The sequence below is a fragment of the Xiphophorus couchianus genome, chromosome 9 (genome assembly GCF_001444195.1).
Source record: "Xiphophorus couchianus chromosome 9, X_couchianus-1.0, whole genome shotgun sequence".
In the NCBI taxonomy this organism is placed as follows: domain Eukaryota; kingdom Metazoa; phylum Chordata; class Actinopteri; order Cyprinodontiformes; family Poeciliidae; genus Xiphophorus; species Xiphophorus couchianus.
This window is the reverse complement of record NC_040236.1, coordinates 6246303-6271157: the sequence shown is the minus strand read 5'-3', so window position 1 is coordinate 6271157 and position 24855 is coordinate 6246303. Positions and strand designations below refer to the sequence as shown.

General features: G+C 37.0%; 1 protein-coding gene across 3 annotated transcripts in view; it reads right to left on the bottom strand.

Annotated features, from left to right (window-relative positions):
• Window positions 1-24517, bottom strand: part of mylk4b (myosin light chain kinase family, member 4b) — a 30139-nt gene extending 5622 nt beyond the window's left edge. Inside the window, exons 1-5 of one of the 3 annotated variants that reach the window (XM_028028908.1) lie at window positions 24342-24517; window positions 18397-18649; window positions 2292-2373; window positions 475-865; window positions 140-345 (exon numbers count right to left, since the gene is read on the bottom strand). In XM_028028908.1, the coding sequence (XP_027884709.1) occupies window positions 140-345; window positions 475-865; window positions 2292-2373; window positions 18397-18649; window positions 24342-24397 (988 nt within the window). In that variant the 5' untranslated portion in view covers window positions 24398-24517. Of the gene's footprint in view, window positions 1-139; window positions 346-474; window positions 866-2291; window positions 2374-3256; window positions 4097-13232; window positions 13597-18396; window positions 18650-24341 lie in introns of those variants that run through there. The other 2 variants (XM_028028910.1, XM_028028907.1) reach the window with 2 other exon arrangements.
• Between the last annotated feature and the right edge of the window lie 338 nt (window positions 24518-24855).

Below are 24855 nucleotides of genomic sequence, written 5' to 3'. Positions count from 1 at the left end.
ATATAATCTTATGAAATCAAATCAAATTGAAATAGGAATAATATTATTATCTGGAATGTGTTTTTTTTTAAATCAGAGATTTCACTTGTTCTCACTGTGTCCTTTTATGTAAGTCCCTACATGTCCTCTAAAGTCTCACCAAGGACAAAATCCTGTACTGTAGACTCTCCACCTTCTTTAGCTTCTGCCTTTGCTTCATCAGACTTTGAGCCCTCCACTGCGTGGCTGTCAGCATTTTCCACTGAGCTGTTTTCTACTCTGCTCTTCTTCAGGTCTTCTTTAACCAGGTCCTCTTCTGTGACACGACGTTTGCCTGCTGTGGCTCCATCTCCATTGTCTTCAGAGCTTAGGAAAGAAAAACAAAGAATGCTGTCAAATTTCATTTTATTTTTTTACTTTAGTGTTTCTTGTTTACTTCCTTCTGTATGAAAGAATTAAGATTCAGCAACAGCGAAAACAGGTGAATAGGAGTACCTTTCCTGGGACGTCTTGCTCATGTCTAAAATAATATTTTCTGATGATTCCTCTGTTTCTCTTTTAAGTCTTTTCTTTATGTCATCCTCCAATTTCCTGCCTTTTTCTTCATTGTTATCCTCTGTCTGTTGCTCCTCTTTCTCTGCATCTGTCTCATCAAAGACATCCCCCTCATCATCCTCATTCTTGTTTTCCTCCACAGTTTGGCTTGAAGGAGCGTGTGACCGACTAAGAATCAGCTTTGTTGGCTCCTCTTTTCTTTTTCCCCCACTTCCTGGATCTTCCTGACTCTGGAAGTTGGCTTCTGCGTTTATATGGGAATGATCTGTGTTCTCCCTGTTGAGCTTTTCAACTTGCTCTTTCAGGGCTGACTCACTAAGAGTGGAAGCATCTAAAGTAGAAACAACGACCAAAAAGAAAAGCCATTATGTTATGTTGAGTTTATATCACAGACAAATAAAATTGGTTTTTCACCTATAGTCCTAAAATTATTTTAGGCAATAGAATTTACTCTAGATAGAGCCTAAACGTATTAGCTGTACTATTTCACTATTTTTGCTCACAGTCACTAGGAATGCACAGTTTTTAGATTTTTTTTCTATTGGCTGATATTTTAGGAAGAACTAAATATGATTTCAAATAATTTATCTTCCAAGTGTATATATTTCTCTTTCAGGACAGCGTTACTGGGCATGTAAAAAGTCATCATCACGTTCTGTCAAATGATAGCATGCAAAAAAAAAAAATTCAATCCAATGTAGTGTCTCAGAAGACAAAAAAGAAATGTAAGCATTGTTTACTTTATTCCATTTAAAAAAATTTTGACCACGCAAAAATTTTGCTCTAAGCTTTTGATATTGTGAGGAGTTTCTAGCATGTATCCCACGGTTAAAAACAGTTTCCTGTTAAAAATAGTTTGTTTATTACTAGAAAACAGTTTATTTGTGGTTTCTAGTAAAAATCTGACTTAACAAGAATTGTCTACCAGCAGATTTTCCACTTGTGTTCAAATTGTTTTCTCAGTTGTTTTTATTTTATTTTCATTTTCTAAATATGCATGCTGAATTTTGGCATAAAACTGAAAATAAGTGAAAAGGTCTCAAAATGTACATTCTGAAATTATGTTTTCCTCTATTTAAGAGAACCCTATATTAAGATCTGATTATTGATCTTTGTTAAAGAAATACATGAAGAATAATAGGTTTTACCTAGCCATTCGTGTTATTGTCCTCAGATGCCAATGAAAATATCGGAGACTAAGAATAATTTGAGCTTACAGAGCTTATTAACATTTTTCCTAATTTCCTAAATTCCTAAATGAAATGTATATTTTTTCCATAACAAAAAAATATACATTTCATTTAGTTAGCTTGCAAAGATTATTATGTCATCATTAAATTTAATTAGCAAATTTAAATAAAATTTAAATTGAAATGACCCCAAATATAGATAAAAACATACAAAAATACCATTTAAATAGCATAATTTAAAAGGATTTTACATTAAAAGTATTTTAACCAGTGTATCCTCTTTGTGGATGAGTAGTGAGATCGTTTACAACACCATTAAGATGTTTCTGGAAAGTGTGAGGAGGATTCTGCCGGTCTCATTAAATACAATTTAAATTTTCTGTACTTATTAATACTTGTCAGTAGCTTTTGTAGTTTCACTTTCATTATTATTATTATTTTTTTAAATCCTAGACTAGATATCCACCCACTTTATCTGCCTTCCAGCTGATTATCTAACAGTATTTTTTTTTTTGCATAAATATTAAAGAATTCTGTGGTCAGGAGTTACATCAAGTTTAACTTTACCTGATGAATCCTGAGGTTTCCTTTTCTTCTGGGCTTTCCCACCCTTCACACTCTGTTTGGCTTTGTCCTTGTCATCTTTTGCCTTTATTTGGGGAAAAAAGGAGGAGAAGTAGCATACTGTAAAACATGTGTCACTTTCATGTGAGTAAGCTACAAAGGTTAATGAAAGGAAGATAATATTTATAATGTCAACAAGTTACAAATAGTAAAGGTGCATGTTTCTGTTTGCGTAACAGCGGGATACCAAGACAGAGTGTTTGTTTTGTTGCTGTGGTGCCTCATAACTCAAAGTTCATATTCTGCTCAGTGGATGTCTCCCCGTTTAAGAGGAAAGGTCACATATTCTGCAGCAAAAAGCATGCCACAACAACCTGGTTTCTCAATTGTATTTCTGGAATAGAAAATGTAAACTTTCAGAAGCATCATATGTGCTGTATTGTGCCTAGAAATGAGTTCGATGTACCAGAAGGAGCCCCTGAACAACACACATGAGCATAAACATAGTTAATATCTTGTAGGGTTCTTATTGTTTCACCTCTACAGGACAACACACATTCTGGTACATTCTGTTCCAGCACACCACAATCATTTGATCTGTCACTGCATTACTATCACCTAGTCAGAAGAGACCAGACAGGTTTGGCAGTGATTGCTTCCAGTTACACTTGAGAGCCCAATCGCTGATTATAAAAACATGAGTGTCTGGGTGTGATAACAAGTTTGACTCCAATCAGCTACACCTAAGCAGTAAAAAAAAACCCCGCAATCTCTGCACAAAGGAAAACTACTTTTCATTACTGAGAACAACATGTTCAGGAGCAGAACAGTTGAAGCAATAAAGAGTTAAGACCAGAAAAACAACTTAAAGGCATTCAGGATCTGATTTTAACCATATTTTAAGTTTAAGTATTTGTGTCATACTGATTCCCTCCACAGTACCTAGAAATCTTTATTCATTTTCTCACCTTCCTGCTGGTTTTGTTTCCAGGCTGTTTGAATAAAAGCTCCACCAGCTTGGAGCTCTTTACCACCTCCCCAATGAAGCAGATCACCTGCTGAGTTCCCTCCACCAGCTTCTCCACCCCTTCCAGCCGTCGCCCCTGACTCTCTATACACTCCACAGCCCCTCGCAGCTCCCTGCAAACCGCCTCGATCCCCGAGCCACGTCTCCCTTCGTGGAACGAGGCCACATCCCGACCCATGCCTCTCACTTCCTGGGACAGGCCATCCAGCCGGGTCAGGACGGTCTGCTGCATGATGAGCAGGTGCTCCATCTGGGAGCTGAGGGAGTCGATCCTGCTCTCCATGCAGCGTAGAGTTGCATCGTGGTGAGAAAAGGAGGAGGGTGAAGCTTGGAATCGGTCTGATCCATTCAGGGAGAACTTCCTCGCAGAAAGCTTCTGACCATGAAGAGGATTGGGATCATACACTTTGGCTAAAGAGTTAACCAGGGTGGAGCTCATGATTGGTGTTGAAGTGCTCACAACTACCTAAATCTACTGGTTCTGCTTCATATGAAGGAAACTGCAAGAAGAGCCATTGTGGAGGCAGAAGAAGGGATGTGGATGGAGGTTATGAATCTATCCCTGAAATGCCGCACGACAAAGCTGAGTTATAAGAATAGCAGGTGGCTCTTCCCTAAATGAAAGAGCAGCCCTCTGTGGACGTCAGAAGCTGAGTGGCCAGTGATAAGAGCTCTGAGCTCGGGTGTGCAGCTGGGGATTGATAGGGGAGCTTAGGTAGGTGGGCTAGCTATGTGACATTTGAGCTACTTGAAAAGCCCTTCAGACAGGTGTCAGAATCCCAGGAATCTGGGCCTGAAACATGACGCCATATAAGAAGTAAAGCAAACAAATAAAAATGTCCTGCCTATATAAAAAGAACAGACAATCCCCAGGGAGATAATTGAGAGTAGCACCAGCTGTGTCAGTGTGTTGTTTAATTGTATTTAGTTAATTTTATTTACAGCGCCAATTCATATGAAACATTGTGTCAAGGCTCTTTGACAAGAAAAACTGGTCCAATTCATGTCCAGTTGTACAAAAATAAACTAAATAAAATTCATGCTGGTCTAAAATATTGGAGACAATCTAATGCAGTTCATCAACAACTCCTAACAAATTACATTTTTTGATATGGGCCATGTGGGTAATTCACCAGGGCTATATTGGAAAGGGGGTGTGCAAAACCACCAAATTAAAAACAACAACATTTATATCAGTTTGGCTTAAACAAGTTTTCTGTTTGATGTTTTTTTTTTTTTGTATGTGGAGTAGGCTCCCCTGCTTTCTACTTCAAATAAGGACACTATCCAGTTCAGTTTAATTCAAATTCAACAATTCTTTTTGAATCCCAAATAGTGCATTTAATCAACTCAGTCAACTTCTCAAGCACTCAAGTCTTTAACTTTGCAGCTGTCCCTCCTTTTACAGATTTAAGATGTAACTAATTAAAAACTATTGTGGAAAATAAATTCTTTAGTGGAAACCTTTATGAAAGCAAGACAAAATGAACCAAGTGTTTGTCTGCATGACACTTTGGACTTCAATGAATCACATATGCATTAGGAACCAAAGTGAATGCCAGTGTGTTTACATCATTGACTGGCTCAACTCACTGTATGCGTCAGCACTGCAAAACAATATTGATGCATCTTCAGCTGCATATTTCAAACTATAAGAGTGTATTGTGAATCCTTCATGTACTATTTTTATCTATGTTTTAATAAAACACGTGCTTATAAGTTTAAAGTGTTTTAAAATATATTTTAATTTTAAGCATTAAAGGCATGAATGCAATGTGAAGTATGGGAAGCCATTGGATGAAAACAAGGAAGCAGGGCATCCCTGTGTCACCCCAGTGGTGTTTATGGAGCAGAAAAGTATTGTGGAAGATGGAACTAACAGCACATGTGCTTTTCCCAAGAGTTAAAGAGGAAGAACTGACAAGTTCATATGCAAGGCGTGTCTGAATCCATAGACTGAGCTCATAATTTTCCACATCTCAGCACAGCTCTATCTGAACCTGGCTGGCTGACAAAGCGCTGGCGCCTATATGCTGGGCCCCATCTGTCAGCACCGGAAAAAACCTGACCTATACTCTGTCTCTCGCACTGTTCCCAGTTCAGACAGTCTGGCAGCTGTCATGGTGAACACTTGCATCCTTGGTGCCTGTTTAGCAACTAAGGTGAGAGTAAAAGAGAATACTGGGGAGTACCTATGAAGACACATGTTTTGTTAAGTGAGGAATGAATCCCTAGTTATTAATGTCCCAAGAGACTATTAGGAAATTCCAGTGACTCTTGCTGATTTGAATTCAGTTATTCAGATTAGTTTCTTCCTGTTTAAGGGGAGTTTTCCTTTCCTTTCTCACCATGTGCATGCTCAGTATAAGGGATTGCCGCAAAGTCAACAGCGCTGTGCAAATGACTACTCATGGTCGCAACATGCTCTTTCAGGAGAGAATTATTCAAGTCAGTGACTGAATGAAATCTGTCAGGATTTCTTAGATAGAAAGCTTGAACTAATTTGTATAATAAACTGAACTTGACCGCCAATTTGGAATGTATGTAATTGACTCAAAATGTGTCTGTATGATTCAACTGATTTTTTCCATTGTAAAGTAGGCTAGCAGGTATTGTGAATTGGTCATGTTTGAACAAACTGAATCGAATTGAAAGTGAACTGATAAACAATCATGGTTTATATGTCAAATGCCTTTATATAAATCCAGAAGCACTACGCCAACTGTATTATTTTGACCAAGTGCTGATCATTATGCTGAATTAGCACTTGGACAATTTAAAACAGTGGGAGCAGATTTCATATGAGCAGTCTACGCAGAGTAATGAAGACAAAAACCGAATTGTAAAGCTTAGACATTAGTGTTGTTTTATTGGTGGTTAAGAATCCTTTCTAGAACTTTGAAAATGCAGGTCTACAATTTGATCAGATGTAGTGGTTCAGTAGGCCTTGATGCCAGTGACCCTAATCTTCAGCTCCCTTTGCAAATGATCAGATTCAAATTGAGACTCTGGCTGGGCCACTCCAAAATATTAACATTACTAAGGATTTGCATGCCTCATCTATGACTACATTTGAATCCACCATCAAAAGATGCCCACAGAGACAGAACATGGCTGAATAAATTAACTATCCTTTACTAATTTATATGTTTTGTTTTTTTTTACTGAATTTAATTCATGAATTGTTGAACACTGAAAAAATGTGTCAGCCAAACTTTAGATATGTTGTCACCTTTGACAGCTGTTACTGGGATTTTACACCGTGATGTTGGGCAATGCCTCACAAGGTTTTGTGTACAAGCAAAGAACCTTGTAGCTAACAGGTAGTTCCCTCCAGTTTTGTAGGTGTAAGCTTTTTCAATATATGTTATGTAGCTTTGTACATTATGCCATTATTTACAGGAAAAGGTGTAATACTTTTTGTAAAGTTTCAAAAGTTCACATCCAATGTCATTTCAGATTTGCAACAATTTTTGTAAACCCACAAAGTAAAACCACATATTTTGCTAGTAAAATTTAATTTTTTCACTTTGTATTTAAAGTATTTGGTCATTTGTATTTCACTGAAAGAGATGCAATGAGCTTGATTAATACAAATTACTGCACTATTGTTTAATATTTTGGAGTCTCATAATATATTACAACATGAAGAACCCATTTTATATGAGGTTTTAATGCTTATCATGCTTCAAATTTCTTCATTACAGAGACCAATCACAGAAGAAGGAAAGTGGTAGCTGATTGGTCTGCCATTGGTTTCAGCAAGAGGTTTAACTGTACTCTGTCAGGGACTCACTGAAATCCCCATGGTTAGGAAAAAGTTCTGCTGTAAGATGAGAGTCTGTCAGGAAAGGAAAACTGTTCAGGAATGAGACTGATGTTGCTGAGCTACTCTTACTGCATATAGAGTTACTGAGCAGGAAGACAAAGACAACACACAATGCTTATTGTTGGGTCACAGGTTTTCCATTCATCCAGTGTTCCACTGGTGGCATTAGCCCGGAGTTACAACAATACAGTATGTCACAAGCAACAAACATGTGCTACTGCACAATTAGTTGCTGTTTTGAGTCTACATTTAGAAATAAAGTAGCTTGGTAAGAGGTAAGAGGTAAGAGGTAAGAGCTGAAATGTCAAAGTGTGTGTTTTACATTTAGAGTGATCTCTTACTTGGGAACTCACCCAGATTTTTCACATAGTTTGAATTCGAAAACAATTGGTGATATTTGGATTGATCTTGCACAACATAAATATTTGCTTGGATTTTATGTAGCTCTGATTACTCTGAAAAGAAAGTGGCCTTAACTTGCTTGTCCAAATAAAAGAAAATTTATTTGTAATAAATTAGAAACTTTACGAGCACTGATGGCAGCTTAGTGACAGATCTCTCATTTTTAGCATCTTCTAGGGCCCCTCGTCCCCATTGGGCCCCCCAACCCTACCAGGGTATCCCTTCCCAAGCGGCATCTCTGCCTTCGGAGAATTCACCATACCGACATATTGACCCTCTCGCCCCGCGGTGCCTTGTCGTTGCTGAAAACAGTTTCATGTAACTGTGTTGAGAATACAAATGGAATTAGGAAGTCATTGATTAATCAATGTAAACGTCTTTTTTAAGTCTGACCATATTTTGCTCAATTCTTTGTTAAGGTTGGACAATCTAAGCATTTCCTCCACTATTTTAGGGTAACAATGAACATGTGGTGAGAATTCGCCTGGAAGACTGAATATAATCTCCACAGCTCCCCCTGCTGCTTCCTACATGGGGCAAATGTTTATTTGTCACCACTGGTTGATGACAGCTTGTTCTAGCACATTTTAGCTTTCGTGATAAGATTCATTCTGCTCTCCGTGTTTCTACTTCAGGTCAGCATTAACCAAATTCCTATCATGGAAAACAGTTGCTGTGTGACGCCAGCTGAGAATATGTGAGAGTGAGAGTGAGAGAGAGACAGAACCAGCTTGTAAATAAATGTGTTACATAAGCCATCCCAGGGTGTTCTCTGACTGACTTTTAAATAGACGCACGCAAGACCCCCTTTCCTCACTATCCAGAGTGTTCCAGTTCACTAGTGACATGCAGCATGAACACAACTCTTCATCAAAGGATTGTATTTCAAAGCCTTTGTTAACAATTTGCTCTGAGACGCACTGGGAGTTCATTTGCTTTGTTTAAATCAGTTTTTACAGCAAAATAAGAAGCATTTATATTGCAGAGTAACACATATTTTAAAACAATGTAATTTCTACAGCTTGTTAATACTCTGTAACCCATTCCTACAGCTTTGATGGCTCTAAACTATACTACTCTATTGTATAATAACTATGCCATTGTATATTATTATTATGTATATTATAAAATGGGAATCTTTCATGGTAAGTGTGTAAAAGTTGAGTGAAGGCTTTGCATATGCAGCTAAATCTAAGCTAAATCTGCACCTGTGAACTCTTCTTTTATGCAATTTTACTGTTTAAAACAGCTTTTCTAATCCTTTATATGTGACGCATTGATTAATGTTGATTTTAGTCTAAAAACTAACAACTAATAGAAAATTTGGCAATAAAGAATTTTTAAATTATTTTTTTCAAATTAAAGAAACAATTCATATAATTTAAATATAAACTAAATTATTCTGACAGGTTTTGAACAAAAGTCAGCTGCACTTTGACATCGGTACCACTTGATGGCAGAAGATATCTGGACTGATGAGAGTTGAAGGAATTTAGAAGCAGTAACATTTTGTCTTGGGGTCATGCAGTTCTCTTGTTACTTTTAACACAAAGCCGCTGCTGTAATGCATGCTAGTAATTACAGATGGCCAGAGTGTGTCATATAATATCTACTGTACATGGTGACAGATCATAAATAGGTTTATTTGCAGTTAAAAATAAATTGCTGGCTATTGCATCATGTCAGAATTAGCCCAGCTCAAAATCAGATAAAAAAAAACAAGCACTTTTCCTATTTAAAATTTGTTTTAGAAAACATATTTTCACTTTTTCTATTAAATGTTTCACTTATAGCTAGAATCTACTAATGTTTGTCTTGATTTAGTTGAAAAGGTCTGGTTTTAGGTTCACCAAATTTGACATAATTGATGTCAAATGTGAAAACAAGAAGAAAGAATCCTGAAATGAAATCAAAAGGGGGATTTAACAAAGCATTGCACACTCGTGCAGTCATTTTTTAAATTCCAAATTCATGATTTATTTTTACTTGAACTTGTAAATATACTGTATATATTCTGTATTGCCTAATTGTATGCCAATTGCATGCTTCCTGGCCAATTTACCAGGAGTAGAACCACTTTTGTGATGATGGTGTACTCACAGTCGCTTTTTTAGATACTGTCAGACCAAACATTTTGAAGGAATTTAAAGTTTTTGTTTATGATGATACCTTTCCTAAGATCTGATAAGAGTCCTTAGGGTTAAGTAAAATATTTACTGCATGACCAGGCTAATGTGCACCATTTATTTAATATATCTTTAGGACTAGAAAGATACTAGAAAAATACCAAATAAAAGTGTCAAGAATAAAGAATATTTGCAGGAGTCAGAACTTCAGTGCAAAGTAAAAACCAAATTGAAGTTTGTTGTTTTTTTTTTTTTTTATTAAATTAGTACAAAAATATATTTCCACATTTCTTCTGCTCATCTCTTGCTTTGACGTGAAAGACATTCAAAACTTTGAAAAATATCTTGCCAGTCACTGCTTGCTTCATAAATTCACACCACCCAAGCTAAAGGGCAGAGCTCCCCTACATAACAAATCCTAAATTAACTTATACTGTAGCAGTTCTGCCGGTCAAAGAGGTATCAGCTGACCATCAACCTGCTTCAAACTGCACAATCCTAGAGTTACCTGATGTTCTGTTTGGTTCAGATCCAAAATTTGTAGATTTCGTTCTGATTCTGGAACCTCCCTGGGAGTTTACTGTTTAACATTCTAGTTTATCTTTGGGGATCTAATTTTATTTAGATTGTTACGTTTAATTTATTTATTTGGTACTTTGTGGGATGTGTCCAGGTTTTAATTAACTCATTCTAGCTTCCTTTACATGCTGATATATCTTTATTTAGCCTTGACCCAAGTTGATAAATCATTTCATTTGGTCTTTGTCAAAATTAAGGAGCTGTTAACCATGACCACTACAAACAAAATAAGATATTAAAAATATCTTTTGGAAATGTGCCTTTCATGAAACAGTTTTCCTTTTCTCTATAACTAGTTTCACAAGGATTTGTTGGACCAGCGTTGCTAATGAGGTATGCAAACGTTTGAAAGTAGACACCAGTTGAGAGGGCAGAGTTGAGCAGGCGAAAGCAACACATTCACTCTCAGTCTTCAAACTGAACTCACATATCAGCTTCCTTTCATGCTTCATCAAATGAGGTAAAAACTGTTAAAAAGACTTGAGTCTCACATGAGAAACCCAACTCAAGTTTCAAGACTAAGTCATGTCTGAAGTCTTCAGGTTTTGTGACACAGAAGTGACTCGAGTTGGTGACTCAAACTTGGATTGCCATTTCTGGTAGAAAACGTCATAAGAGCAAACATTTGCAAATAAGGAACTTGTAATATAACAAGCTAAGGGTTTCATTTACTGAATCAGATGTGTTTTTGTTAGAACACGTAAAATATCTATGCTGTTGACTGTAATGTTGCATTCCATGTTAGAAAAAAATGGTCCAAGCGAAAACAATGAACATAATACAACAGACAATAAAGCACTTTTCCTAGAGGTCCAGATTTGTAAGTGTAAAATTAACCTGAATAAGAAGGTAGTAGGTAGTGTAGGCCTAAGGGTTGTTTGATCTCAACACATAAATAAAACAAACAGTTAAAAGTTTTAATTTTGACTTTACTTTCTTCAACCCAACATGTGACACAATTATAGGCTCTCCACTGTCCGCGCTCTTTTTATTTGTAATTTTAGCTGAGTCGAGTGAGTCTGAGAATCTGAGTACAAGCCCTTTGCACATTAGACACGGGCATTAACACAAGCTCTAGCTTACTCTATAAAAGCCTCGTACAAAAACATTTATTTGTGCCTCATAAAAATCAGACCCTGAGTTTTAGAGGATGAGATATTATTCTATACATTAACAGTAAAATCAATAGTCATTTACAATCTAATAAAGCTCAGCAGCTTGGCTTTAAAATACACACATCAAACTTTTACAGTTAAAATTGGGAGCAAATATAATGTACTGAAAATCAAGTATTCTGTGGGTTTGTCGCTGATAATACATGTTATTATTCTTGTTTAACTTAACTTATTACAAGGTCATATTAATGCATCATGTACAGTTCTTATGACTAATCACATTATTTCCATTGCATTTCTGATGTTAAGCATCCCTAAAATATTGTTTTTTAAAGGGAAAACGATAGGGAAGTTTTGTTATTATATTTATCACAATCATTTTTAATGATGCATTTGATGTCCCAGCCATTTGTTTGGGAGGCATGGTCAAGAAAGCTGTTTCTGTCCTGCCATCAAAAGGATCCACATGCGGAGTCTGCAAACATACTGAGTCCTTATCATGAACCAACTTGTTCTGGTCAGATTAGGGTTGTATTCAACAACAAACCCTTCAAATAGATCTAGCATAAAAACAAAGCATGGATACCAGACAGATCACCACATGCCTTCTGCTAGTTATGGTACAGGATCTTGATGCTGTGGGCTTCTTTCTTTTTAGAAGTCTTAGAAACAGAACCAAAAAGCAAAAAAAATAAAAATAAAATAGAAGAAATTTTTCAGAGACCTCACTGGTGGGTAGGGTGTAGTTAAAAAAAAATCAGGATTCATTAAAGCATGCCAGAGAAGCTTTTGTGTGCCAAATAAGACTTAAACCAGAGCAGAGAAATGTATTTATTAATGAACAATGCTACAAATGAGAGATGAAAATGCCCTGATCCATATTTTTAGTAATCTATTTAAAAGTGTAAAAGAAGCAGCAACAAATATTATCCTAAAATATAACGTACATTATAATTCTAGTGATTCATGTTAATCTTTAAAATAACAAAAAGTAATTTATAGGACATTTAGCTGCTCATGTATTTGTATTTACATAGATAAGCTTGACTATGGACATTGGGATTTTATTTGGTACGTTGAAAAGAACAAATCATTTTTTTCCCCCCCCTTAATCATAGTTAAATTACAAAACATGCAGGAGTATCATGAAGTTTTGGGTATGTACTGTGACACAGAGCAAGACCTGCTGGAGTAGTAAAAACATTATCCTGTAACTGAGATGTAGTCATAGCTGAAAAGCATCACAGCTCCAAATTTTACGAGGAGTCAGTTATATTTGCTACATGGCGGTTTATGTAAACACAATAAACTGGTTTAAGCATAGGATCAAGTGAGACTGTCTTCTCTGGAAGGAGAGTGACTAAATATAACTAATATTGAACTGTTTCTTATCAATAGAATGCAACAGTAAATTAAAAGTAAAAAAAAATGTCTCAGATGCAAAAAAATTTTATTCACGTTCCACATCTGTTTTCCACATACCGATCTCATTACCTGGTAGTGTTTTAGTGTAAAAGGGAGGGACTACTTCTGGATTTCCTAGAGTGAAATTAAACACTACTTGTAATTGATACCAGCATAGCTGAGTTCAGATGTTTCAAGAATAAGATACCTACAGGTAATGTCAGACCTAGAGTAATTCCGGTCTTCACAAATTGGTTTTCACAAATAAGATATGAGGAGGATTTTCCTGAAAATCTGAGAGCGTTTTCCGGGAACATTTCTTTTGCAATATTCCACGACAAAGCTAGTATCTTGGTGAATTTTTGAACTTCTGTATTTTTTAATACAAAGTGAAATAATAGAGGAGCAACTTCCACTGTCTCAGTTACACAGGTGCTTAGATCTCATTGTTTCCTGCATTACCTGTGCTTCTGCATGGTGTGCAGTCCTTCCTCCCTTCCTGATGGAAAATAAGTTCCACACTCGCCTCCAAAGAAAAGTGGCCACCAGGCACACACTTCCTAATATCCAAATATCTTTATCCTTTAGGAAGTTCTCCATACTGGAAAGGTTCCGCTTCCTATCCTTCTTGTCAGCCTGAGGATGTTGGAATGTCAGTATTATCTCAGTCCGTATGTTGGGATCTCAGGCAGCAAGGCCTCACCTGGCGCGCCAGTTGTTTCTTGTGAAATAGCTGGACTCCAGTAGCACGGCAATAAATGTCCAGTCTTTATCTAACTAAAATCTCTGACAAGGACAGGGTTTCTGTGCTGTCAAGGCGCCCACCCACTCACTCTCAACCTGGCTTCCTCCCTGGCTCCCACCACGAGACCTAAAAGGAGAGAACATGCTGTCTCTGAGATGAGGTCGAGACAGGTGGTGTTGGGTTCTGGGTATCGTTGAAACAGATGCCCACCGCCGCCGCTGGTGGTGGTGGTATGTCAGTGAGACACTACATGCATCATCACAACTTCAGACCCAGCAATTTGCGCAAACTTGCATGATCTCCGGTATAAACTGGCTGCAGGCCACAGCTTTGCCTCTGAATCCCATAGAGTGTTCTGTACATGCATTGCTGCAGATGCAACAAGTTGATACCGGTGCACAGTTGCAAACAAACACCTTCTAATGTGTGGTGCTAAGTTTATCTTTTGTGCAACGTGCTGGACAGTTGGCACCAAAACAAGAGCTGAAGTGTGGATGTCTTTCTCAGAGGACTGAAGTGTCCACGCACGTGTGAGAAAGAAACATTCTTTATAAAGACACTCGGGGTACAGTGTGGTGAACTTACAAGGTGAAATATAACATACATCACCCAAAGAAGATAAAATGTTCTGAAAAGTACTGTTCTCGTGTGGAAGCTGTATTTGCAGCTGACAGACTACTTATAGACAAGCATGTTAGTGTTGTTGGCAGAGAAGTGGAAGTTCTTTTTGCAAATGCATCTGCATGCATGACAACTATCTGTCAGGATGGAGCTGCTGATTGATGCTGAACAGATTTATCACGTTGTTCCCAACTTCAGTGTTTTAAACTGGAATTTTGTATGACAGAACACAAAGTAGTGCCTGATTGTGAAATAGAAGGATAATTTTCAAAGTTTTTGACAAATATGATCTAAAAGAGGTGGTGCGTTTTAATACAGATTCCTAAATAAGTACCTTGTGAAGCCTTGTTTCACTGCCCTGAGATTTCTGGCCTTAAAAATATGCAAAATAGCTCTAGCTCAGCCAGACAATATAAAATATATTTAAACATCCATTTTCAAGTCTTGCCACAGATTATTAACTTCATTTTGATATGAATTATAACTGGGCCATTTGCATACACTGTGATCTAAACCACTTTCAGGTGGACAGCCATACTCCTTTCATTTCTGGGATTTAAATTGAGCAATGCATGAGGTATTTAAAGCATTTAATACTATTTTATAACCTAATCTTCCTTGAAACCTTTCTACAAATTTATCTCTGACACGTCTGCCATGTTTCTTGGTCTTCTTGATGGTTCTTTTTGTGTAATATTCTCTAACAAATCTATAAATCAAATAAAATTTTATTTGTATAGCACATTTCAGCAGCAAGGCATTTCAAAGTGCTTTACGTCATATCAAACACAGAAACACAAAGTCATCAAGTGGGGGGTTCTTGCTTTTGCATCCATAAAAGGTTTACCGGTTACATTCCTACTGTTTTTTTATGGAGCGAATTACCTATTGGTACTTTTATTCCCACTCACGCTCACAATCACGCAGTTTAAAACGATGTAAATAGCCTTTCAACGGGCTTCTGGCATGAGGCTCCGTACACCTCTTTCACGGAATTTTGCTCTGGGACTCCATCGTCCCTCACGGATCTTTGTGCAATTGCAACATAGAATCAACAATCAAAACAACAGTTCCATCATTAAATTTGCAATTGATTACGTTTCAAATACAATCCTAAACAGGTGGGTTTTTAGTTGAGATTTAAAGGAAGTCAGTGTTTCAGCTGTTTTTAACGCACTCAGAGAACAGTTGTATTTATACAGGGAGCAAATTATGGTAGCAAACAGTCACACAGGCTTAGGGGGTCAGTAGGATTAACATTAAATGAAAAAAAAAAAAAAGCATTTTTTTCATGTTCTAACAGTGTGCTTAGGATTTACCAAAAATGCATTTTAAAGTATGAACTCTAAGCATTTTAATTTAACATACTTCAACAGCTGGTGGAATTCAAGAGCCACAAGGGTGACAGCACTGGGACCCAGGCAGGATAAATATTCCCAGCGGGAATCTGAGGAGAATATCTACAGTGAGCAGCAGGAATGGAGTGACAGGGCAGTTACTAAGCACATAGTTCTGGTAACTGGCCCGTTTATTTCTAACAAATCATGAAACAGCTTTCTGTGTTAGGACAAGAAAAAGTGTAAGCAACAGATGGGTAAATGAAGGGAAAAAAATTATCTTTTGTCAGAGTTGGAGGTAAAGAAAAAGATGTAAGATGTTCACACTTTGAACATCTTAAATTACATATGGTGTCTCACATGTACCCAGAATGTTTTTCTGAAACATGTTCTGTTGTCACGTTGAGTGATTTACAGTTGAACTAAATAGTAAACACAAAATACTCCAAGTAAGCGCATGGAACAGTTCCTGGATTTCCCAGTTAGCTGACACAGCTTTTATTAGTAGTTAATATAGAATAGAATAGAATAGAATAGAATAGAATAGAATAGAATAGAATAGAATAGAATAGAACGTATTGATCCCAAAGGGGAAATTGCTTATATGGTGACAAGCTACTCTGACCAAGGTTTTAATAGGTTTTAAGTTGGACGACAACTTAAAACTCTAAACTAAACTCTAAGCTCTCTTTATCTGACCAATATTTCAATTGGTTCAAATAAAACTGGGTTTTCTCAACTTGATATGCATAATATATTATATATATTAAATATATATTCCTTTATTTAATCAGGTAAACCCCGTTGAGATCTAGATCTCATTTTCAAGAGGGACCTGAGCAAAAATGTGCAATACATAGCAACCTGGTTACAAGATAAAAACAATTAATACATATGCACAAGTATAAAACAATAAAAGCAATTTAAAAACAATGACACTGTTTCATAGAATCTTGTTGCCTATCTTTAAGAACTGCTCGAAATAAGTCCAGTGAAATCATTTCCGACATCTTAAGTTCAGACTGCAACTGATTCCACGTCAACTGGTTCAAAATCTAGTCTAGTGGAATTTCAGGTGAAATCATAAACATTTTAAATAGTAATTTGATTAGTGTGTATACGCTGATTAAAAGGGAAATGTTTGAATTAATCATTTATGTTTCTACACATTATTTGCAGTTTCTTTTTTGAAAAGTAAAAAAACAAAATGTCTAAACAATTTTCTTTGAGATACAAAGCAAATACTTATATAAATATAAAAATCTCCGAGATGTAGTTCCAAAGTGTATGTTACATTGTTTTTGCAAGAAATAACTTGGGAGTAGCTTGGTGATTTGAGAAGGAATTTAATGACAAAGTGCCAAACCTACAAGAACTGTCATGAGGAGAAAGGGACTTTGAACTAGGTCAAACAAATAAGCTCAACTCTAAAAGTGAGGAGAGACATTAAAACTGTTATCATAGGGATGCCAAGTATCTAGGGAAAATGTGGACTGAGGGAAGAAGACAAATAAACACACAGAACACAGAAGGAGCTGAAATAAAATGCAAACGATTCTCCAAATGAAAAGAGAAACCGCCTAACACTAACATCAGAGAATACCAACATGCAATGTATAAAAGAAATGAAGAAATACGAAAGGATGAACTGATGCAACTTGACCTAAACAAGAACAATAGCAGTTCAAGACTGATCAGAAAACAATGGCATTTAGTTAACACTATCTTCATGAAAGCAAAAGGAGAAACCATGATTTATCAGTTTGTCATCTTCATGTTAGTTACACACTACATTTTTAATTTTATAAAATGAATCATGCTTTAAGTTAATTTTGTCTTTGTTAATTTTGGTCAAAATTATGATTTATGATACTTTGAACTTACTTTTCACTTTCATGCAATAAAATAAAAAGCTGAAAATTAGTGTTGCAAATGGTATCAGTTTGTTCATCATTGCTGCTTTGTTTGATCTTTGATAAATACAAATCGTTTACCATAGATGAGCAGAGCTGTTTTACTAACACCTAAACTTATTAGTTTCAGAAACTCTTTCAGAAACGTTTAGACTAATATGATTCAACAACTGAACCATTAAGTAGAAGCAAATCATTTGTTTTCGGAAACAGCCGGAGCGGGGTCCTAGAAGTCATCTTCTGAGCTTGAAAGGTGTCCACTTCTGCCATCTGGTGGTAATGTCTGTAATTCTGAGAGTCTGATTACATACCAAACATTCATTTTAGGCTGAGGCTTTATGTGTGCGTGTGCGTGTGTGTGGCCTTGTATTTGATGCAGTGTAAGGACCATTTTTCACACAAATAGCACGCGCGTCTTTGAGTGTTGCAGACAGAAGTCAGAAAGTTCAAGCAGGAAACAACCAAACATAAAAAGATCGGCAGCACCCTCTAGTGAGCCTGTGGCAGTTCACCTGTTGGGTCGTGTTGGCCCCTTCAACAGATGTGAAGGACTGGGCTAGTATTTGCTGTGAGTTATTTCAGTTCTCTTTTTCCTCTCCCTCTGTGCACACAGATGATTGTGGGTCCGGTTCAGCGTGTATGTTACCATCAATGTGAGGAATACAACAGTGTTGTGTTCCTCATGCACTCTGACCTAGAATTATTAAAAGGAAACTGCAGTGGCAGTAAAGTCTGGATATATGAAGATAAATTGTGTCCTTCAGAATGAATGTGCACTGTCTTAAGTAGTATCTTGCAAAAAATAAGAAATAATTGGCTTTTTTGTCTGACTGAAACTTGATATCATCTTGTGAAACCAAATTAATTAGGCTTAATTTGCTTAAATAGAAAGCTAAAGCCAAATACATGAAAAAGAGGATGCAATACTTCTTCACTAGTCAGTCAGTTCGTTAGTTTGACACCTCCATGCAGATTATTAGAATGAAGAATTTCAAGTCTGGGCACTTTACCTGCCGGTTTCCTCCCTCCAGTTCAACATGTTTGAGTTCCCAGAAAGAGCGCATAGTCTCCACCTTCTCCAGGTGACGATAGAAGGCCAGCCGGTCCAGTCGGAGGCTGTTGCTACGATTCCGGATAGCTTTCAGTCCCTCCATCTTTTCAACGATTGGGGACATGGGAATCGGAGGTGGCAAAGCTGTGTTTGGGGTTTTACTATTCTTCTTCCCATAAACACTCTCCTTACACAGATTCCTCTTATCTGACCTAGAAATATAAAACATAATTCACAGCTGATGTCAAACCAAACAACACTAAATTTTAATGGCTTTGGAGCAGCACATTAAGGGTGTCCAGAAAATACTCCTGGTGGAAAAAATATGTGCTGCTCCATTTTAGATGCTGTGATATTTAAAATGGATGTCACAGCATCTGAAACAACATTGGTGAATTAGTAAAGTGGGACATAATCAAAATATCAATGTTGACCATTTTTAATCATAAATGGAGTATTTTATCCACAAAGTTTTTAAGTATATAACCCATGATTTGTTAACTTCAATGCAATATGACACTGGGAGTCAGCATCAGTTAGCTGGTCTTTTCTAAAATGTTTCTGAATGGTTTTGGAGCCAAGACTTTTAACTGGAACAGTCCAAGTCTATACATTATCAATAAAAACATAAATGTTCCCTAAATGTTCCCTCTTGCTGTGGGAGCCTTTTAGAGTGTAGAACCAGGATGATAATAATATAATACCAGGATTACAGTATATGCCAAGTTATCTTTTCCATTTTCATTTGGCCACTAGTAAACTGAATAGCATCTTGAGGAGGAATAATAGTAAGCCGTTCCAATGATTTGACAGTGCATGTAGTCATGCAGTGCAGCAAGTGCTGTTAAATGGATTACTACTTCAGTAATAAAAGGACAATGGAGTTTCTTGCCCAACCCTCATTGACAGCTTTGAAATACTGAAACTGTGTAGCCCAGATCCTTTGATCTGTTCCTCCAGAGGGCCATGGGATCTCAGGTCCAAATGAAATGATTAATGGTGTTGTGGAGAAATATGTTCTGGCATCTGCTGGCATCAGGGGGAGCCATGGAAGATCCCTGTAGATATTAATACCCCCTTAGCGTAAATGCTCTGCCTTTGCTTGACAATTACAGACGTCATAGCATGGCTGTAGTTTCAGAATAATGATTGAGGCTGTAATTCCGAATGTGCATAGCAGCCTGATCTGTCCCTCCTCATCAAAGGTTTTCTCAAGGTTGGATTTCATATTCAGTGCTGATCCACCTGTCACTGCTCTAATGTTGTGAATATGTTTACTCTGTGAACAACTTTAAATTTGAGTACTCTTTTTGTTGTTGTTAACTTTCCAACATCTATAAGAATTAAAGTAACATGTCAGATATATCTTTGGTGAAGGAATAACATTGTAGCATAATATACAGCTAAAAAAAAATCTATTTTACAAAGTACGCCCTCTTTAAATTCTGCAGATCATCTGACAGACGTCGTTGGCTTTATGACAAACTGTGGAGTCTAATATCTAACATTGGGAAAAATGACAGTAAAAAATAAGATATTGCTCCAATATATTAAATTCTAAAGTTATTGGTGTCATTAAATTAAAGACATAACATTTCTCAAACATGAGAAATGATATGTCTCATGAGCTATGTCTCATGTTTGAGACATGAGACATAGCATGAAATGCAAAATGGCCCAAGAATGTGGCAGTCAAAAGTATACTACAATCAAAAACGACTCACTGAATCAAATCTGATTGGCAATAAAGTGGTATGATTGGGGTACTAATCTCTCAATAAAGTTTAGTCAGTTCTAAAGTGTTTCTGTGTGTTTTAGAGCAATCACCTAATTCACAGACTGAAAGTTGATATTTAGGACACTGTACTATAACATATATAGTACAGTATGAACAAGTAGTGAATGTGTGCAAAAAGAATGCAAGTGTTTTATTTACCATGTAGTAAATTCCCAAGGAGCCAAGTATTTTGAGTGGTTACTCTGAGACAGGGTAGATGTCACATCTGACCATGATCCAGACGATCTCGCTACATGTGGTGTGTTGCACAGGGCCTGTCTTGAAAGCTCATGCCTGTGTTGATGGTGCCAGTTCAGCTGGTATTGAGATGCCTTCACTGACCTCCTCCCTACGTTCCCCTGCTCCTCCTGGGAGGCTAGCTGACCCTGGGTCATTTACTTTACAGAGCTTTATTTAGGGGTTTCCATAGTTTAGGGTGAAGTTGATTGAGTGTGCAATCAGCAGAAATGGAAAACCTCCATTGATGAAAAAATAACCATTAGGTGGGAAGGCCTGACTTGTTGCCGGGCAGACAGGGACTCGACTAGCCTGCTTTCTATTCTTGTGGTTTTGACTCATTCCAGTTTTAAAAACAGTTACCTATCTACCTACCTATTTTGTGTTGTTTGTAGCTGCATGGGATAAACGTTTTACATCTGGCATTTTCTCTTTGTAAAAACAGAGGGTGGGTGTCATTACTTATCTTCTCCAGTTTAATCCTTTAATGATAGGAACTACTTGCATTTCATAACTCCTGAAGTAGCAGTGAATCATTAAATCCCTCAGGATGGTGTTAGTCCAGGAGTGAATGTTTCAGTGATGAAAGCACAAGCGACGAAAGCAGGGTCTCCTTCAAATCCTCTGCAGAATGTCAAGTATCTTAAGAGCTCCGTGATGAGAGTAAAAACATCTCTATCAAAACCAGTCTTGGGAAATCATAACCGTATGCAATAAATGTTCCAAAATTGGCTTTACTTTATTAGATTGAATAGTAGGAAAAAAATTTAACTTGAGTTGAAGTAACCTCTCTGTAATAATGCTGCATAAATCTAAAAGATCAGCAATTAAAAATAAAAATAAAGAAATGAAATCTAAATACAAAGAAGACGTTTTTGCTTGCTGAAAGAATATTATTTTTAAATTAATCATGCCAGTTGTGCACAATTATTTGCAGCTTGTGTTATTATGAATAATTCATACCAAAATCCAATAAGATACATTTTACAATGGAACCTCAAACGAAATTTACACTTAAATATATTTACAGTTCACCTTAATGTGTTCGCTTATGTCATGTGGAGTGTGAAATATATGTATTTTTCCTTTGTGTAACATCCTACAAAGGATAAGAGGCAAGGTACACAATACTAAATTTAATGACAAAGAGAATTTGAATAAATCATCTGCATGTATTTGAACAATTGATCAATGTGAACTAATTGTTCAAATACAACTATTCATGCAGAAGGTTGCGTTTGTGCATCTGCAGCTTGGTACACAGACATTGCACTTACTATCAGTCGTGATAAAGTTAAGTGGTGCAGGGGACACCAAGTCTACTGCGTGCACAGTTCCTCTCATTGTGTGCACATGTGCATGCATTCATGTATGTATACAGTAGGCGTATACTTATGTGTAAGTGCAGAAGTAACCCAAGGTCTTACTGACCTGGGGTGTGTTTGGCTGTGTGCTTGGTACAGAAAAAGCAACAGAGTAGATTAGGAGCCTTTTTTTAACTTTAAGGCCAGAACATAAGGTCTAGCTCCAGTTGAATAGGAGGGGCGACTTTAAATGGATTGTCTTCACCCCTTGGCTGGTATCTATCTCTGTAGGGCCTCCGCTGTCCTGGTTTAACTGTGGCATGGAAAGTCCCAATAAACTTGTAACCTTAGGAATGTGTTGTAGGTGTCTGGATGCGTGTGTGGAGAAAAAAAAATCTAACAGATGATTGGGAAAGAGTAAACATGCTGAACAATGCATCCCGTTTGACGTTTTTGAACACATTTTGTCACCACAAACTTGAATGCATTTTTTTTCTGTTAGTTTAATTAATAGACCGAAACATAATGAAGATGTGAACGGCTAGTTTCCTCTTTTTTAAGAAATGTTTTAAAGTGTGCACTGCATTTTAATTTTGGTGTAAATACTGGTCCAGGTTTTTTGGTCAATGTCTGTACCAACAGTACAAATCTAGAGAATACAGATTTTTGCCAATTCTGCTTTGCAAAATAACTTTATCTTATCTTATTTATTTATCTTATTTATTTTCAAGTCTTGCCTCATAGTTTGAATTAAGTTTCGGTCTGTATTTCTCTCAGATCTTCTGTGGGCCTTGTGATGTTTTTTTCCCGATCAGTGTTCTTGCTGCCAAGCCTGTCAGCTTAAGAGGGAACGCTTTGTAGCTGTACCATACTTTTCTTAGTAATCCAAAATGCTGTGCTAGATATTCAACGTTTGTGATATTGTTTTTGAAGGTTACCCTATATTTACTTTTTCCACAATCCACACTTTTATCCATGATCTGTCTCCTATTCCTTCATTTTTGTGATGCTGCTTACGCACTAACCTCTATCAAACATTTCTATCAAATTCCAAGAGTTTGACCCAAATTCCTTGAGTTAGCGTAAAATCAGTTTACATGTTTTTTTGTTTGTCTGGTGCATGTATAGTTGTCATTGTACTGACAACTATACATGGTTGTCAGTACAACATAAGTATTTACATAGTTTCAAAGTATCCAAATAAAGTGCAATGAATCCAATGCTTATCAGATTTTTTTATTTTTAATCTATAAAATATTTGTCTACTTTTACACATCCATTATGTGCTATAATACATTCATATTTGTAGCAAAGTGATTACCTGTACTTATGCCAGGCATACTAGCTAAAGGTTGACCTATGGATGTATCAAGAAAATGTTTCAAGCTTTGAAGAATTTCAATTTCACTTACATCCAAAGATACAGAATGTATTTTTAGCCCTTTTTGCTTCTTTGAACTGGATCCTCAAGAGACTGTTGCCTCATTAAATTTCAAAAAATGAAATCAAGCAACACTCCAAAAATATATGCAAAGATTTTAATGTGGGCTTATTAAATTTCACCAAATCATACCTGCTGATGGTCTGATATTACAATATCAAGTGATCAGCAGGTCAGTTTTCTGCGTCTAAACACAACGTATACTAACTTTTCACCTTATTAAATTGACACTTTCATCACATCAAAGCCAAGTTGTGGTCAGCAGTGGCCCGCTGGAGTTTCTGATGCAAACAGCTAACCTAAGATTCTGCTAAATTGTTACTGGATCTGGGTGACCCAGAAATTCTGCTACAAGAAGCACATACTAAAAACACACACAGATGATGAACTTAAATGGAGCGTAGTTGACCTCTCGGAAAATACTCAGACTCAGTCATCACTCCAACAACACAGCACACGCAAACGTTGCTGTTACTTATGCACAAGCTTGCACACACTAGTTTCTAATAGACATATTTAGTTCTCACAGTCCACTCTCACAACAGCTCAGCAACCTCTGCAGAAGCTTGTAACTGTAGAACCTCCACCCAATGTACTTTCCTGTACTCCCAGGAACAAAGCAGAAACCTTATTTTAGTCCACAGCAGATGGAGTCGCCCTCTGCTATGTTGTAAAACCGCCTATAATCCAGTTTCCACTTTTAACCAATGAATGTCTGATTCTGCTCAATGTTATTTTTATTAACTTTGATCATTTTTGTCTCAGAATGTGGCAAGAATGGTTCAACTCCTGGAGTTAGTGTCAAACAAGTTGACATGCTTCTTTTTTGCTTGTTTGTTTGTTTTCCACAGAAAATTGAAATATTAGTACATCTTTAATCAAAGTCTGTCAAAAACATTAAATGTGCTCTAAATAAATCAACATGTATGGTAACTTGACAAGCGGAGCTGTGTACTATGTGCAACTGATACTGCCAGAGACCAGGTGCTAGAATTTAAAGCACGGCTATAAAGCAAGTTGTGGATTACTTTGAAGGAAAAATGATAAAAGATTTTCAGTATTTGCAGGAAAAAATTTTGAATAAGCTCTTCTGTCTCTGAACCAAGATGTCTTTCTGTATTAGCATGAAAGAACAATAGACTCACCCTTGGTAGTTGGGCACATTTGGTATAACCAAAATCATCTTCTCCTTTCCTCCCATGTCTCTCTTGGGTCTGATGGAGGTTATCTCCCCAAGCTGTCCTAATGTTCTCCAACTGTGTTCCAGTGCTGGTGCTGGATGCTCTTGTTCTCACTGCTCGGACTAAAATGCTCTGATCAAATGCCACTGACACACTGTCCAAGTGGAAGCAGTGGACGCTTTTGCTGTGACAGCCATGGAGGGATAGGCAGCAGAAAGGTGGGGGTCAGAGACAGACAGGGATATGTGGGAGAGGGAGGAGGAAGAGTGAGGGGCATCTGCTCTGGGACCACAGACAGGAACAGACCAGAGAGATTGTTCCAGGGAATGCGGCTTATTATAACAGAATGAACAGAATGAGCGCCATGTTTCTCATGGCAGAGTGGAAGACTGAGCAAGAGAAGAGAGAGATGCAAATGGGTACAAGGAGTCTAAGTCATTAAAAACTCTTTTTTGTTGCTACATGTTCATTAGTCTAG